At 37.8% G+C, this 14,825-nt stretch overlaps 2 protein-coding genes across 3 annotated transcripts; both read right to left on the minus strand.

The window, feature by feature from the left end:
- Positions 1–4,931: 4,931 nt before the first annotated feature.
- LOC112189787 (receptor like protein 29) lies at positions 4,932–6,634 on the minus strand. The gene has a single exon (XM_024329142.2). The coding sequence runs from the start codon at positions 6,479–6,481 to the stop codon at positions 5,060–5,062; it is 1,422 nt and encodes a 473-aa protein (XP_024184910.1). The 5' UTR covers positions 6,482–6,634; the 3' UTR covers positions 4,932–5,059.
- A 3,409-nt stretch (positions 6,635–10,043) lies between these two features.
- On the minus strand, positions 10,044–14,822 carry LOC112187081 (protein MAIN-LIKE 2). 2 transcript variants are annotated; one of them, XM_024325720.2, is made up of 6 exons: positions 14,670–14,822; positions 12,818–12,947; positions 12,076–12,720; positions 11,784–11,951; positions 11,267–11,656; positions 10,044–11,173 (listed from the first exon to the last, which is right to left on the minus strand). In XM_024325720.2, the coding sequence occupies exons 2-6, from the start codon at positions 12,926–12,928 to the stop codon at positions 10,271–10,273; spliced, it is 2,217 nt and encodes a 738-aa protein (XP_024181488.1). In that variant the 5' UTR covers positions 12,929–12,947; positions 14,670–14,822; the 3' UTR covers positions 10,044–10,270. The 2 variants fall into 2 exon arrangements, with proteins under 2 accessions (XP_024181488.1, XP_024181489.1); XM_024325721.2 differs by lacking the exon at positions 14,670–14,822 and having other exon boundaries at positions 12,818–14,663.
- Positions 14,823–14,825: the final 3 nt, after the last annotated feature.

The raw sequence follows: 14,825 nt of genomic DNA on the forward strand, positions 1-14,825 counted from the left end.
GAAGATGCTATCATGCTATCAATGCTCAAGGTTAACTACTCCCTAAACATTTTTTTCATGAGATGACAAACACAACACATTCAAAGTAGTTAAGTTTGAATGAATGTATTCACTTCTTGAATTAGCATATGAAGATGAAAATCACAAATAACATCAAATGTAAATTAAAACATCAATTCATTCAAGTTTGGCTAGGGCTTTCAACCTAGCCCCAACAAAGTAACTACTCACTCATAGTCATACAAATTGGCATCAAATCTATAAAGTAAATCAAGGTAGATTAAAGAGTTAAGGGAAGAAATAACTAGTTGAAGCTTGACAAATCAATGGGTAGCTTCTCCTTCATTTTCCTCCTTCAATGCTCCTTGAATCCTCCTTGATGGTGGAATGGATGGATGATGAACTTCTTGATGGTAATGATGAATGGAATGGTGATGAAGATATGATACTCCTTTGGCTGACTTTTAGTGGTAGTGATGGAGTAGTAGTGGTGGTGATTGAGTTTATGATGGTGGAAGATGGTAGTTGTGGTGGTGATGATGGAGGAGATGGAGTAGATTGGGTATTGTGGGTTTGGATTTTGGGAGGTGGATATGGAGGTTTTATGAAAGAGATGAAGAGAGAAAGAAGATGTATTGGGGTGGAATGGGTGATGCCTTAAGAGTGTGATGAAGGAATGCTTATATAGAGAAGAGAAACAGGAGTAAAATGATGAATGGAAGCAAAAGGAGCAGCTCAAGCATTGTAAGAAGCATGGAAATGGAATATGAGAGTGGTAATAGATCCTAAAATAAGGGGAAATGGTATGGAAGAGATTGAGTAAAAAGAGGGAAGTAATGATGAGCTATAAGAGTGTAGAGTAGAAAAGATGACTAAGGGAGAAGAGAGGAGCAGCTAGCTCTCTTTATTTTGCATGGGAAGCATGAAAATGAAGAGTGTTGGAGTGGCATTGGGTCACCAAAGTCAAGGTGACAAACATGAGAGAGAATGTATGCAAAGGATGCCTATTATCCAAAAAATAATATGATGGATTAATCTTGTCATAGTCTTGTAGGATTTTTCTAGGGCTCTCCTTGATAATTTCAACATCATAGACCTTCCAAAAATGCACAAGAAATCCTCCTAAAGAAGGTTTTAGGCCAAACTGCCATGTTTTGACTTTGTTTTATGTTTCTGAAGCTTCCTTTAATTGAATCTCCACCTAGACTTTGGAATTGGCCTTCGACTTCTTCATACCAAATGTTCCTTGATAAGTGTAGATCATTCTGGTAAAATTTCATAGCTTATTTCATCGTGGTTTGGCCGGAAATGCTGCCGGAATCAATACATGTCCTGTTTTGCCGTTTTTGTCTTTTAGTCAGAAACTTGGACCGATCTTTTGAAGGCCTTCCACTCCGAAATAGCTCTTGCACTCTTAATAAGAAATGATCCTTAGGATGTCTAGAATAGATCTGAAAAGTTTCAATTCATTTGAAGTTCGTCTGTTCAAGCTGCCGACCCTCCTTCGTTGTCTAGCTCGCTTTCTCTTAGACAGAATAAGAAAATGTGCTAAGGTTGACTTTTTAGTGTATTTTCATGTTTCTCCATCATTTCCTAGCATGATAAGGAAAACAAAATAAATATATATATAAATAAACACAAAGGTTAAGCAAAAGTACAAGATTAAGGAAATAATGAAATTTGATTAGTCAACATTAAATTGGACTTTAGAACAAATAATTTTCATATTTTAAGACACAAATATATATATGAATTATGATCCAACACACATAGATAATAGTCTTTTTTTTCCAACAAGTACTTCGTCCCCAAAAGTCTAAAAGTCTAAACGAGAAAGAAAAAAAACAAAAACAAAAAAAAACCTTGGTCACAGTCTCAAAAATCATGAAATGCACTCTGAAAATTACTGCTTCGTAGTTGAATTATTTGAATAAACAGCTATGCGCTTGAATTATATTCCCCTACCATGTAAATACTAGAGTGCAATAATAACACCGGCCACTTCTCTGTGTTGTCCCCTCCAGGACATTTATAGAGAGCTGTTAGATTCCAATCCATCACAGATGAATAGTCCCTGAGATGATGTGTGCATAAAGGCGCACGCCCCTCGCACTTGCATGATTGAACATGACATATTTGAGTTATTGACATTGTTGAATCTTAGTTGGAAGTATCTCCCTTCTCAAAGTAGGAGAAAGGGCAAAGGAGAACAGAAAAAACTATTTCAGATAAAAAAATAAAAAAAACTGAGAAAACCACTGTAGTGTAAAACCTTGTACTTCTAACACACTACTGCTTATCCACGTGAGGGCTCTGTAAAATTTTTTTTTGAAAATTGGCTCTGTAAAACTTTGGCTCCACAAAGAAAGTGACACAAACAGTTCTATCTATCAGCATCAACTCTAGGGTTTTCTTTACCCCACCACACCTGCATAAACCAAACCCAGTTCGCAGAAGGGTCTCCTTTTTCTTCTTCATATTTGCCAGAACTTGGTTTGGGTGACAAAGCTTGGCAGACACAGTGATGGGGCTTCCACTGGTTATCTATGGATGGAAACATGAAAAATGGATGGTGGTTGTGACAAGTGACTGTGTTAGAAGAACACATTTTTATGGCATTTGGGAAGGAAATGCGTGTGGGGTTTTTGGATTTTACTTGTTTGAACTGTTTCCCAAAATTGAAACTAGGATTTGATTCTTCTCCATTAATGGTTGGTCACGTTTATGAGGGGCCTTAACTTAATGTGTTCGTGTGGTTTCACAAAAATTCACTGCCATCAAGGATATGTACATATATATACATAGGAAATATATTTGTTAAATATGGTCATGTAAATTGGGTTGTTAAACTATGACGTATCTTAGAATCAGAATGTTAAGTAATAATCTAACAAGTGATACTATCAGATTATAAATCGAAACCGCACATGTACCTAATCGATGATGAGTCAACATTATATAGAAGAAGACAGTGATGACTAACCCTAGTACTGTATGGGGTGGGGGGTAAGTAATTCAGCAGTTGTGCTTTAGAGAAAGACGGGAGGACCCTATGTCGGATTTTAGGTTTGAATATATGTTGAAGTTGTTGCAAGACATTAACACTCATGAGCAAGATCCTATGGTTATCTGATTCAGATTCAAAATTGAATGGGGTAAGTAGGTCATTTTGAGAGGGACAACAAATTAGAAAGCAGTAATTGTGTACGAAAAACACTGTTTAAGAAACAGTGAAGAGTTTGCAATATGTAAAGGGAACATGGGATCCAGCTCTATAACAATGTTCATGTGTCCTTGATAATCTGTCCTCTCTGGTGGTCTTGTTTCATCATGCTCCACAAGGCATTGTCCTCACATACCCCACCATTGTGGTTTCATTTTCACTGTTTGATTTTGTTTTTAAGCTTAGAGAGTTAAAGGGTTCATTCCACCTCCATATATGTCTGTTTCATTTCATTCCTTGCTTACTGTCTACTATCTTAAAGATATATGGATTTCCAATTTCAATTATTTGCTAGATAGTTTGATTGTACCGATAATGTGACATAAATATTACTGAATTAAAATAGTTAACTACTTGCTGATACTAACAAAACCTTACAGGCTAGTGGCCTAGCTGTGCTCAAGCGACTCATCCGACCACACCAGTAAATTGATGGACTCAAATTCTTTGCTAGAATATGACTTGCTATAATGTGCTTGGATTTTACTCACAACCGTCAGATATAGATTTAAGGACAAGATAATGACACATCAAGAAGCATCAAGAAGTCACTTCAAGTTCATCCCTTGTAGTTTTTTTTCTAGCAAATTATAGTTCTAGCATAGAAGTCAAATCCCAAATTGATATGTTGTTTTTTTACTGTGGTTTTCACAAGATGAACGTTGCACAAAGTATTGCATAAGTTGGATTGACAATCAATATAATGAAGTTGCAACTTTTTAAAATGAAGTGAAATTCACATTCTCCATTTTACAATCCATACTCTATGTTTTATTTTTAATATCTTAACTTCACATGTTTATGATCCACACTACAAAATGACAAAACTTAAGATATTAAAAAAAGAAATACGAAATGTGAATTGTAAAATAAGAAGTGTAGATTTCACTACTTTTTTAAAATTTTTGAAACATCATTTAACACAATAATGTGATATAATCAACTCTTGAAATATCAATTTTCTGTCATCTCACACATGCAACCACAACTCGGCCTGTGGAAAACAGAGAGGGAACCATGATTCAAAAGAAAATTGGGCTAAATTCAATTTCAAAACTAAACAACAATGTAAATAGGGAAATTTCATAATCAAACATTGAAATTGCAAATTTGATTTGGGTAAAATTGACGTTTCAGATTTATTTTTCTGTCTTCCAAATTAAAGAAAACCATCTCTCTGGTCCCAACTCCCAGCAACGATATGGCCTCACATTATTAAACCTTCAATAGAATCGATGAGTCTTATGATATACAAGATGCAATCTTAGGACAGCAACACATGTTCCCCAGAAAAGAGTGTCAGGTGATGCTGTCTCTTTCATGCAAATAGAAACCTCTCAATTTAGTGTCATAATCAAGAGCACCAAATTTCCATGGAAATATTTGCAGAACCGTATAACAACAGAGTCTTTTAGCATTTCATGCAAAAATTTAAACCAGGGGCTCAAATTTAACTCCGTCAATTTCAGATCCAAATGCAACCCAAAAATTACCTTCTTGATATAAAGCTTTCAACCACAACATGATCAGCTTTATGACTAGAGCACATGGCTTGATTGTGAACAAATGATGCTCAGATCCAAATGCATTTACACTAGACCCCATGATCTACAGTAACTTGGCCTCTGCTAAAAATGGAAACTTGTATAGCAGAAAAAAAACCTTACAGTTCTTCTAAACTTGGCACCTGCTCATACCACATTCAGAGTCTCAGAACCCATGAGATTCTTATTTCTACTAGACAATCTACATATTTAAAATTTCTACAGAGACCAGGCAACATAATCATTAAGAAGCTAGACTAGAGTACAAATATATACCGTGAGATTAAGAATATTATACTAGAAACAATATCTGATGCAATCCCAAAACACATAAAGCAGGTGTAAGGAGAAAGAACGGTTTAGAGAGCCCAGATGAAGCTTGAGAATTCTTCAATGGAAGGATAGCAGAACCATTGCCATTGGTTCCACAAACATTAACTCCAATCTTCAAAATATGTGCTTCAGAGGGACTCAAGCAGAGACCAGGGTTTCCACTAAGATCCAAGTTCCTTCCCAACCTACTCAAGAAACTTGGATTGAAAGGCACAACACCACCCAACATGTTCCTACTAAGATTCAAGTGGTATATGTGTGAGAGACTGCCAAAACCAAGCGGAATTTCACCGGTTAGACGGTTGTTCTGCAATGACAAAGTGCTCAAGTTCTTGAGCTGTGAAAAGCTTTCTGGTATAGTACCTGAGTACCCAGAATCAGCAAGCCTGAGTTCTTGAAGTTTCACCAACTTACCAAGCTCCAATGGCAGAGTTATGTTCATTGGATTACCATCTAAAATTAAATACTGCAAGCTTTGCAGTTTCTCCAAACCTTTTGGGAATTGTCCATGCAATTTGTTGTTGCTCAAAGCCAGGAAATTCAACAAACTGAGCTGATGAATTCCCTCAGGAATGCCCCCACTGAGCAAATTTGAGCTGAAGTCAACTTTCTGAAGCAACACCAGTTCCCCAATTGAGTTTGGGATTGACCCAGTGAGCATATTGTAGCTCAAATCAAGGCCTTGAAGGTTTCTGAGACTGCCTAGTTGGACTGGGATAGTGCCTGTCAGCATATTGTAGCTCAAATCAAGGTGTACTAAGCTGCTCAAGCTGAAAACCTCTGGTGGGATTTTTCCGGTGAGGCGGTTTTGAGACAATGTAAGGATTTCAAGGGACTTGAGTGATGAAATCTGAGGTGGGATTGGACCAACTAGTGCCGGATTCGACCGGAGACTGAGCTGTTGAAGTGAAGAAGCATTGGAGGCTCTTGAAACAGAGAAACTGGTCTTAGTGTGAGTGAAACAGTTGAAGAAGAACACAGATTGAAGATGTGGAAGAGCAGAGATTTCTGAAGGAAATGTAGCTGTTCTCTTGCAACTTGGATTTGGATGGTTACCAAAGTCAAGCCTTGAGACATGTAGGTGGTTGTCTGCTCCTAGTTTGCACTCGATTCCAGGCCATGTTTGGCCTGGTTGACATGGTTTGGGAAAGGAGACTCTCCAGGTTTGATCAGAGGACATGGACTCCATGATGGTGAAGAGAGTTTCTGCTTCAGATGGAACCATGTTGATGGTGTTGGTGGAATGGTGTGCATTTGAGTTTGAGACAGAAGGAATAGAAGAAGAGAGTGGGAGGATCAGAAGAAGCAGAAGAAGAGAGAGGGAGTTTGAGAAGGAACAGTACATTGTGTCAAGGTATGGAGGCTTGGTTTGTTGCAGCATTTTTTCTGTGCTGGAATCAGTTTAAGTGTGGGAGATGATTGAGTGCCTCTGTATATGAGTGAGGGAGAGAATGAGAGGAGGACTGTGAAAGAAGTGATTGAAGTGATAGGTGGAGTGGTGATAATCAGAAGGGGGGGGTCATAGACATTTGAGTGAGAGGTTTGATAATTTGAAAGCTAAGGTAGGGTCAAGAGATTGAGAACTTATTAGGCAGAAAGTTGAGTGTTGGGAAAAATAAGGTGCATGTTTCACTTTTGCAAGCATATGTTTTTTCCTTTGGATTTGGAGGGATCAATAGTTCACTATTGTTCAAAATGTTTCTTTTGCGAGATAAACCATTACAGATTACCAATACTAAGCAACTAAGCATAAAATACCCAGGTGGGCTATCAAGATACTTAATAACTAATAAGTTAATAATACAATATGATGGCCTTAACATCACTCCTAGAACTTGGTTTCAGTACAAAATTTATAGTCAAGTACCATTAGTATTAAATTCCCCAAGAATACCCTTCAATCCTTCATTATGATATAGAATACAGATATGACTCTTTCCCATTGCAAAGATCAGTACCTACCCACCCATCTTGGAAAAGACCAGAGCGGTTGTAAATTATAGATTACCAAAATACTTGCTTTGTGTTTCAGTACTTTCTATGTCCTCCCATTATTGATCAATTTTAACTCATTGTGTTTCAGTACTTTCTATATGTCCTCCCATTATTGATAAATTTTGACTCATCAAAAAAATATTATAAAAATAAAATTAAAATAAAAAATTACTTTTCATACCTTGTTTTCCTCCCTGAGCAGAGGAAAACCATTAATTTACTTTACTTCCTCCTCTGGTGTACAAAACTCAAAAGTAAATTCAAATGTTTTTGCTCTTTCAATTCTCAAACCCAACGCATATCACTTTCATATTCACCCTTTGATCATTGGGTGCCATCTGATAATTGGGTTAATGACACTCAGATTGTGTTACTAGTACATTGTTGGCATTATATCTAGGTCATTCACAATAGTAACATTGGAATTGTACCCCTCATAAAAAGTATCGTGATTCTTGTCCGCACCCAACCTCAAATTGAGTTTAGAGCAAGTGCAGCGGTTGCACTTTGCCCGGGCAAAAGCAAGGAAAACCGACGTGGTGACCGGGCAAGAGCAAAATCGGTCCTCCACCGGTGAAAGTTTGCCCAGCCATTTATTGGCTTTTCTTGACTGAGGGGAAGAAATAAGGCAACAGAATGACTTATTTCATGACTGGGGAAGAAGGGGGAAGAAGGGCTGCCAGCTCGGCCCGATGATTGACGTGAAGCGACAGCAGCAGCAGGCCGTCCACTGCAACGCGCTGAAGGCAGCGACTGGGTCACGAACGGACGACGCGTGGCGCTGCAATCCCTGGCGAGTGACTCCACTTTCTTGTCGTCTAGTGCATCTCCTTTAAACCAGCATGTGCCACGTGCTGCAGACCCGTTGGGTCATTTTGAAATTGATGCCTAACGGTCAATAAATCTAATCCGTCCATTTCAATTAAGAAGACGATCCAACAGTGAATTTAAACAGTAAAACCCACTGTGAACAGTGATTTTGAGTGAACAGTGTATGAACAGTGAAAAGATGAACAGTGTTGACCGGGCAAGAAAAAAACGGGTGCAAACCTATGTCCAGTGGCAGTGAATAGTAACTTGACCGGTCAAATTCTTGACTTCTCGACTTTGCCTTTTCTTGACTACGGGTGCACTTGCTCTTAGTAAACAGGGCTTCCTAAACTTTACCCATGGCCCTCACAAAAAACCATGACAGGGATATACAAACCAGACATAGCAGCTCAAACCCAACATGAATCGAAATCGTTAATAACTTAATACAACAAATGGTATCTGGATTTTGGCCATAAAAGTTAATACCTAATTTTTATTACCTAAATAATTGAAGAACACATCAATTTAGCACACATTCAAACTTCCAAAATAAGGAAAATGCTTCCCAGGTAATACATTTCATTCAACTGAATTCAAATTGCAAAGTTTGTCCTCATAGAAGTATGAGGAGTAATACACATGCTTTACTCCTTTGTTATCTGGGGTTCCAATATTTCACCTAGCTTATTAGAGTTTCTCCTCTCTTATATATTGGCAAGAAGCCATTTTAAAACACAATCTATAAATTGAAAAATCTCTAGGTACAAAAAAGATTTGGAGTATAGTTTGAACATGACTTACCCAAGGACCAAGACAAATATAAACACGCATAAACAATTGTATGAATCTCTTAATATAATGTATTATAAATAAACTCAATGACTAAAAAATCGATAATTTCGCTGGTGTTTTAGGGAAACGATATTTTAGAGAGAATTGCTGTGTATTTTCATTGATAATAGGGGCTCTTTATATAGAGGATTACAATGCATAGAATCCGAATCATACAAGGAAATGTAATCATACATTGAATAGGAATCTCTACGATTCTCCGAGATTATCTAATTAAACCCAATTACCACTAGGTCAAGTAACCTAGAGTTTGGGCCAGACAGACAAATAGGGATTTACTTGAACACTCCCCTTTGTGTCCCCCAAATGTGTTGCTTCTCTCGTTGCCTCGCTTTTACCTTGCCAAGTAACAAAAACCCAGTGAAACAAAAATAACCTCGGTCGAAGGGGAAAAAGAGCACAACACACCATTTACGTTTCGAGACCATACATGTAGACACCACCCCCTGATGTCTGCATCTCCCCCTGATGACAACGGTCATTGGAGTTCGGATAACTTCCGCAAACGATGCTACAAACATGTTTCTCGAAAGTGGAATTTAGGCAATGACTTAGTGAGCAAGTCTGCCATACTATCCTCAGATTGAACCTTCACTTTGATCTTGAGGAGAGTCTGTTGTTGCTGATTATCCTTGGTGTTATCGCTTTAGATCTAGCATTACTTCATTCGTTCAAAACAAGCAGCATTATCTTGAATGCTTGTAGGCTCATCTGTGGTAGACTTCAAACCACAATTGTTTGAACATGCGTAATTATGGATCCAATCCATATACATTCAAGAACCACTTTGTGAAGAGCAATGATCTCTGCATTGTTCGAAGATATAGCGACTATGGTCTAAAAGGACCAAATATTATATGGGTGACATCAAACATTTACTCTAAATTACTATAATTCACCATGAAATGAAGCTTGTTCACCGTTTGATTTTTTTTTTCCCAATATAATAGATAGTTGATCAAATAAGCAGTTTCACAAAGTTTTGCTTAAAATGTCAATGATTTTCTCTGAATTTCCTTCATTTCTTTCAAAAATTTATCGATATCGAAATTTTCTCGATATTTCCATCAAAATTTCCATTTTCCGAACCATCAATATTTCGTCAATACTCGATATTTTGGTCACTAGATAAACTATATTGAACGAACACTCACCCATAAATAAAAATTCAACATTAGGCTGAAAAAACACTATACTTTGAAACATTACTTCCAGTACGTAACAAGTAGATCATATGCAATAATATCTCAAATGTTGCAAAATAGCACAGTACACTGATCAGCACAAAAACAAAGCATCTTATCATCAACTAGCCAAAAATTACAGCCATATATACATAGTGATGAGTATTTGATTGCTAATCTTGCAATCAAAAATAATAAGAATGTATTATGCAAGGCCTGAATAATCAAAATATGATTGAACATACAATTGTAAACAATGTTAGTCAGCATCTTCTAAATCATATAGAATGATTACCTCAGCAAAATTTCATGATAGCACTAGTACTTTATACTACAACACTATAGTTACTCTGGTTTGCAATATCCTGAGGAATCTCAAGAGAAGCTTCTGGAACCTCTGTTTCCAATTTAGCTGTTTGTCGATCACTTTCAGTGGTAAGTTCAGGAAGCTCGGAGTCATCAACCTTTTCAGATGCTGCAGAAAGACGAGAGTCGGTAGCCTCCTGTGTTGCATCACAAGCATGTGAATCGTCAACCTCCTGATCTGCATTGCAAATCTGTGAGTTGATAACCTCCTCCGGTGCATCACAGAGCTGTGAGTCAATGACCGTCGTTGCATTACAAATCTGAGAATCAACCTTAGTTGAATTAGAAATTCGGAAGTCCTTGACCTCGTTCATTGCATTACAAATTTGTGAGTCGTTTATCTTTTCAGTTGCTTCAAAAAGGTGGGTTTCATCAACCTTCACAACTGCATGGCTTAGCTCAGTGTTACTTTCCTCACCAGTCACCTGGACCAGCTCTGACTGATCGAAACCAATGTCATCATCCCCACTGATCATATGCAAAGCAGTGACCTCATTTTCAACAGGATATAATGGCAAATGATCCTCCTCCCTATGTGCATGATACGATTGTAATCGATCAACAGAAACGGTGGCACCAGAAAACGGAGATTGATCACCTTCACTAGCAGTGTGATATTGTACTGGATGATCCTTCCGCAAACGTTTTCCTGCACCTTTTCTTCTTACCCTCTCCTTCCCTCTTATCCTTTTGCCAAGTTCATTGTGTGGGGAGGGCGACACTCTGGCTGGACCCCCAATCTGGTCCCTCAAACATTCATGGGCAATATACCTGATCCTAGATATTAACTCAACTTGTTCTGGATCCAAACCCTTTGTTGAGAATGTATCAGCTATGTGTGCAATATCTCTCAAACCAGCATTCTGCAAGAGTTAATAATGTAACCATATAAGAATACTGATTGCTTTTCCATCGCACTTGACAACAACTATAAGAATTATAATAATTGGTCTTACCGTTCTTTGAAACTCAGATGAGAGAGAGATGGGTCTCCCAACAAATTTACGTGTAATTTTCAGGTACCATTGCATGTACTCACTTTCATCTGCATCATCATCCTCTACCACAATATGGAATCGACGTTCGAACCATTCATTAAGCTCTGACTCCATTTTCGCTGACAAATCAACCCCACCATCAACTCCGCGACTTTTTCGCTCCCATCGCTCTACATCCTCTGGGATTGACTGGGGGATGCCAAATTGCCTTAGACAACGATTTGGGAGATGCCTTTCTGCCTTGTCAAAGCAAATTAGCATTGTTTTCGACCTTCCTAGAATCAGATTACTCGTTATTTCTTTTGGGATAACACTACTATCCAGATGTCTATAAGGACGCCACTCCACCTATAGTCAACACCATACAAATGTATTACACTTCAACACTAAACTATGGGAATTTTTTTTTTTTGGTCTGATGGGAGTATAAATTATGTAAGTTATCAACAGAGAAAAGAAAAAGGAGAAAACTTACATCACATTCTTTCAGGGAATCCAGAACTTTACGGTAAAAAACTACATCTCGGTTTGTTGTGGGCCCACTTTGTTTTCCTTTCCAGCTAAGCACAAAAGGAAAACGATCATGCATTGAATCTTGATTGAGCTTTGGTCGTCCAATATTCAGGTGAAAGTAACTCCAGCACTGTTATAATAAATAAATACATACAATCAAAATAGCATAGACAAGAAACAATCACCAATAAAAAGCGAAGGAGTACTAAAAGCTAGCAAATGAGAAATAAAGAGTAAAAAGGCATGTAAATAACCTGAAGAAGTGTCAAACAACCACTAATCGTACTTTGAGATCTCAGAGAGGCATTGCCAAGTGCCCTGTACAAAAATGCCAAGGCTGCTGCTCCCCAGGCATATTTCCCACATTGGTCTAAATCTCCAAACAATGGAAGGTACATGACAGGGACTTTATTCCCAGTGGTAGTGGAAAATATTGTACTTCCAACAAGATATAAGAGGTAGGCACGTGTGTGGTACTCAATCACTTCAAGTGGAGCATCTTCAGGACAACGCGAAAAGAACTCTTTCAACCAGCTTAGCTTTACCATTCCACCACTAATATAACTAGACTCTGGTGTTTTTCCAAGAAATTTTTCACAAACTGAGTTACAGGTGGTATATGTTACACCCATAACAGGGTCTCCATCAATTGATAGTCCAAGCAATAGTGCAACATCCTTCAGGGTTACTGTCATTTCTCCAACATTCAGGTGAAAAGTGTTTGTTTCCCTCCTCCATCTTTCAACTAGTGCCGAAATGAGTGGGTTGTCTAGACTAATAGCAGGAATCAATCTTAAATAACCAAATCCAGCCTTCTCTACCAACTCCAACTGTGTATCCGTTAGAGTCCATTGATCGAGCTTTGATGTGTGTTCATGGCATCTAAGTGCACCACGCTCCTGTATGTTTTATCCCCATCCAGATTAGTAAAACATTTCAGCAAATACAAAAGGAACAATAAATAAATAAAAAGCCTTATTTAACAGTCTACCGCACCTGTCCATCCCAAACAGCTGAGGAGACATGCTTCTCCTGATCATAAAGCACCGAACCATCAATTGGTCCAGGATTTGTCCCATAAGGGTCTACCATTGATAGTTCCTCCATTACTTAAGCTGACATAAAACTATCCACCACGTACAGAGAATATTACTATTTCCGTAAAATAACTAAAGAGCACAATCTAAGTTCATAATAACATATGTAATCTATTTAAATCTGTATTAGAAATTCAGAAGGATATAAGTATTCTCAACCTATATCAAATCCACAATGTATGAGCTTTAGCTCTAGTCAGCTTGACTTGCATCTGGTGCTTTCCAATATGTCCTATACTACAATTTAAAGATGATTTGAGAAGGAAAAGTCTGCAACTTCAGTTTATTCTGACTCGACCAATTCTAATATTAAAACTCATCTCTTTTTCATACTATAATTAATCCCAATAATTTTCATAACATGACACAAATGCAGACCGATACACAAGTTCTGCTTATAAAATGAATACTAAACACTTTTATTGGGAAACATTAATTCATTACAGACATGAAAGAACAAAGATATCATTTGACAATAGCTTTCCTAGTGTGTATTTAAATCAGTCTCAAGCATCTTCCTTTCTTTCTCATGTTTTACAGAAACCAAATTGTAAGAGACTCAAGGAACAACATCACATTTCCTCAAGAGGAACATAAATGAATGGAATTCATCAAAGAAACAAATATAGCCTGGAGCATAACTTGCCCCTCCAAAAACACTTCCCATTACATAGAATGGACTTAATTCTTGAAGTTGCGAATAAGTTCCATGAGAACAACGAAGATTACGCTATGCTTTCACATTTTTCAAACAAATAACGCTAGGTGAACTGATATTCTTTATCTCTTTTAAAGTAATAAAATGTGATGCATAATACAAGATAGATTTCCCTTTCTTTCACATTGGCACTATAAATTAAATGAAGAAATCCAGAAAATCTCCACGCCCCCAAATTAGTCAACAGAAACTGAACGAGAGTTCACTTAGTCTTCCGCAGCAAGTAAGAAGAAACAGAAGAAAAATGCTACACTAAGTCCTCAAGTTCATGAACTACTGAACCTCTTTCAAACATTATCCTTTCACTTCACTTGTGTTTTCCTCAATCCAAACAGAATCTATTTTTTCATCTTCTTAAAGATGGAATTACTTGCTTCTCACGAACAAGGGGATAGAAACAAAACCACTAAAAATGCTTCCTTTATTGAAATTCATCAAAAGAGCTAGGCATTTCAATTTCTCATATGTCATTTTCCAGAAACCAATACAAGATGCACTTATCCCTAAAATCTGAGGTTCCACTTGATCATCTTCATCTACCTTCACCACACACACACACACACATATATTATCCTAAACAAACTCTTATCTCCAAACTCTGTCCCCCTGTGCAAACTTGGCCATCAAAACAAATGGGAAAAAAGCTTGAAGCTTTAGCGTACAAAACCAAAACCAAAAACCCTAATCAGAAATCCACAATCACAAGTATTCAGAGCTCAACCCGCTACTCATTTTCATTCGCAATCCACAAAATTAAGCTACCGCAAACACACAAGTAACCCCAGCGCCCAAAATCAAAACCCCTAATTGAAAATTCAGAGTCAGTAATCCCTTCGGTTCGTTTTTGGTTTTACTCTGAAATTCAAGTGGAGGCTAAAACAATGGCGGTGTTGAGTAGCGAAAGCGAACGAAACGGTTCGTTTTGGTGCTCAATTCTTGGTCGGAAACCAAACGGAGAGCTCTAGAGAGAGACAGAGAGAGGGGCGCGGGTTGTGATACAGAAGAGAGAGAGAGAGAGAGGGAATAAACAAACCTGAAATGTGAATCGAGCAAAACGACGCCGGAGAGCAGCTCTGGACGAACCCAACCAATTCCAAACCTCGAAACGACGATGGAAGAAGCAGCAGCATTAAGGCAAAGCTGAAATAGAATTAGGGCTCAAATTTGGGCGGGTCTTTTCTGCTCCTGA

This window comes from Rosa chinensis, chromosome 2, assembly GCF_002994745.2.
Source record: "Rosa chinensis cultivar Old Blush chromosome 2, RchiOBHm-V2, whole genome shotgun sequence".
Classification (NCBI taxonomy): Eukaryota; Viridiplantae; Streptophyta; class Magnoliopsida; order Rosales; family Rosaceae; genus Rosa; species Rosa chinensis.

What these genes read in the sequence shown, in the direction of transcription:
- LOC112189787 (XM_024329142.2), bottom strand. Translation starts at nt 6,481, where the DNA reads ATGCTGCAACAAACCAAGCCTCCATACCTTGACACAATGTACTGTTCC.
- LOC112187081 (XM_024325720.2), bottom strand. Translation starts at nt 12,928, where the DNA reads ATGGAGGAACTATCAATGGTAGACCCTTATGGGACAAATCCTGGACCA. An exon ending in CAGCTGTTTGGGATGGACAG is followed by an intron (nt 12,721 to 12,817) that starts GTGCGGTAGACT and finishes TAAAACATACAG; the next exon opens with GAGCGTGGTGCACTTAGATG. An exon ending in GTTGTTTGACACTTCTTCAG is followed by an intron (nt 11,952 to 12,075) that starts GTTATTTACATG and finishes TTATTATAACAG; the next exon opens with TGCTGGAGTTACTTTCACCT.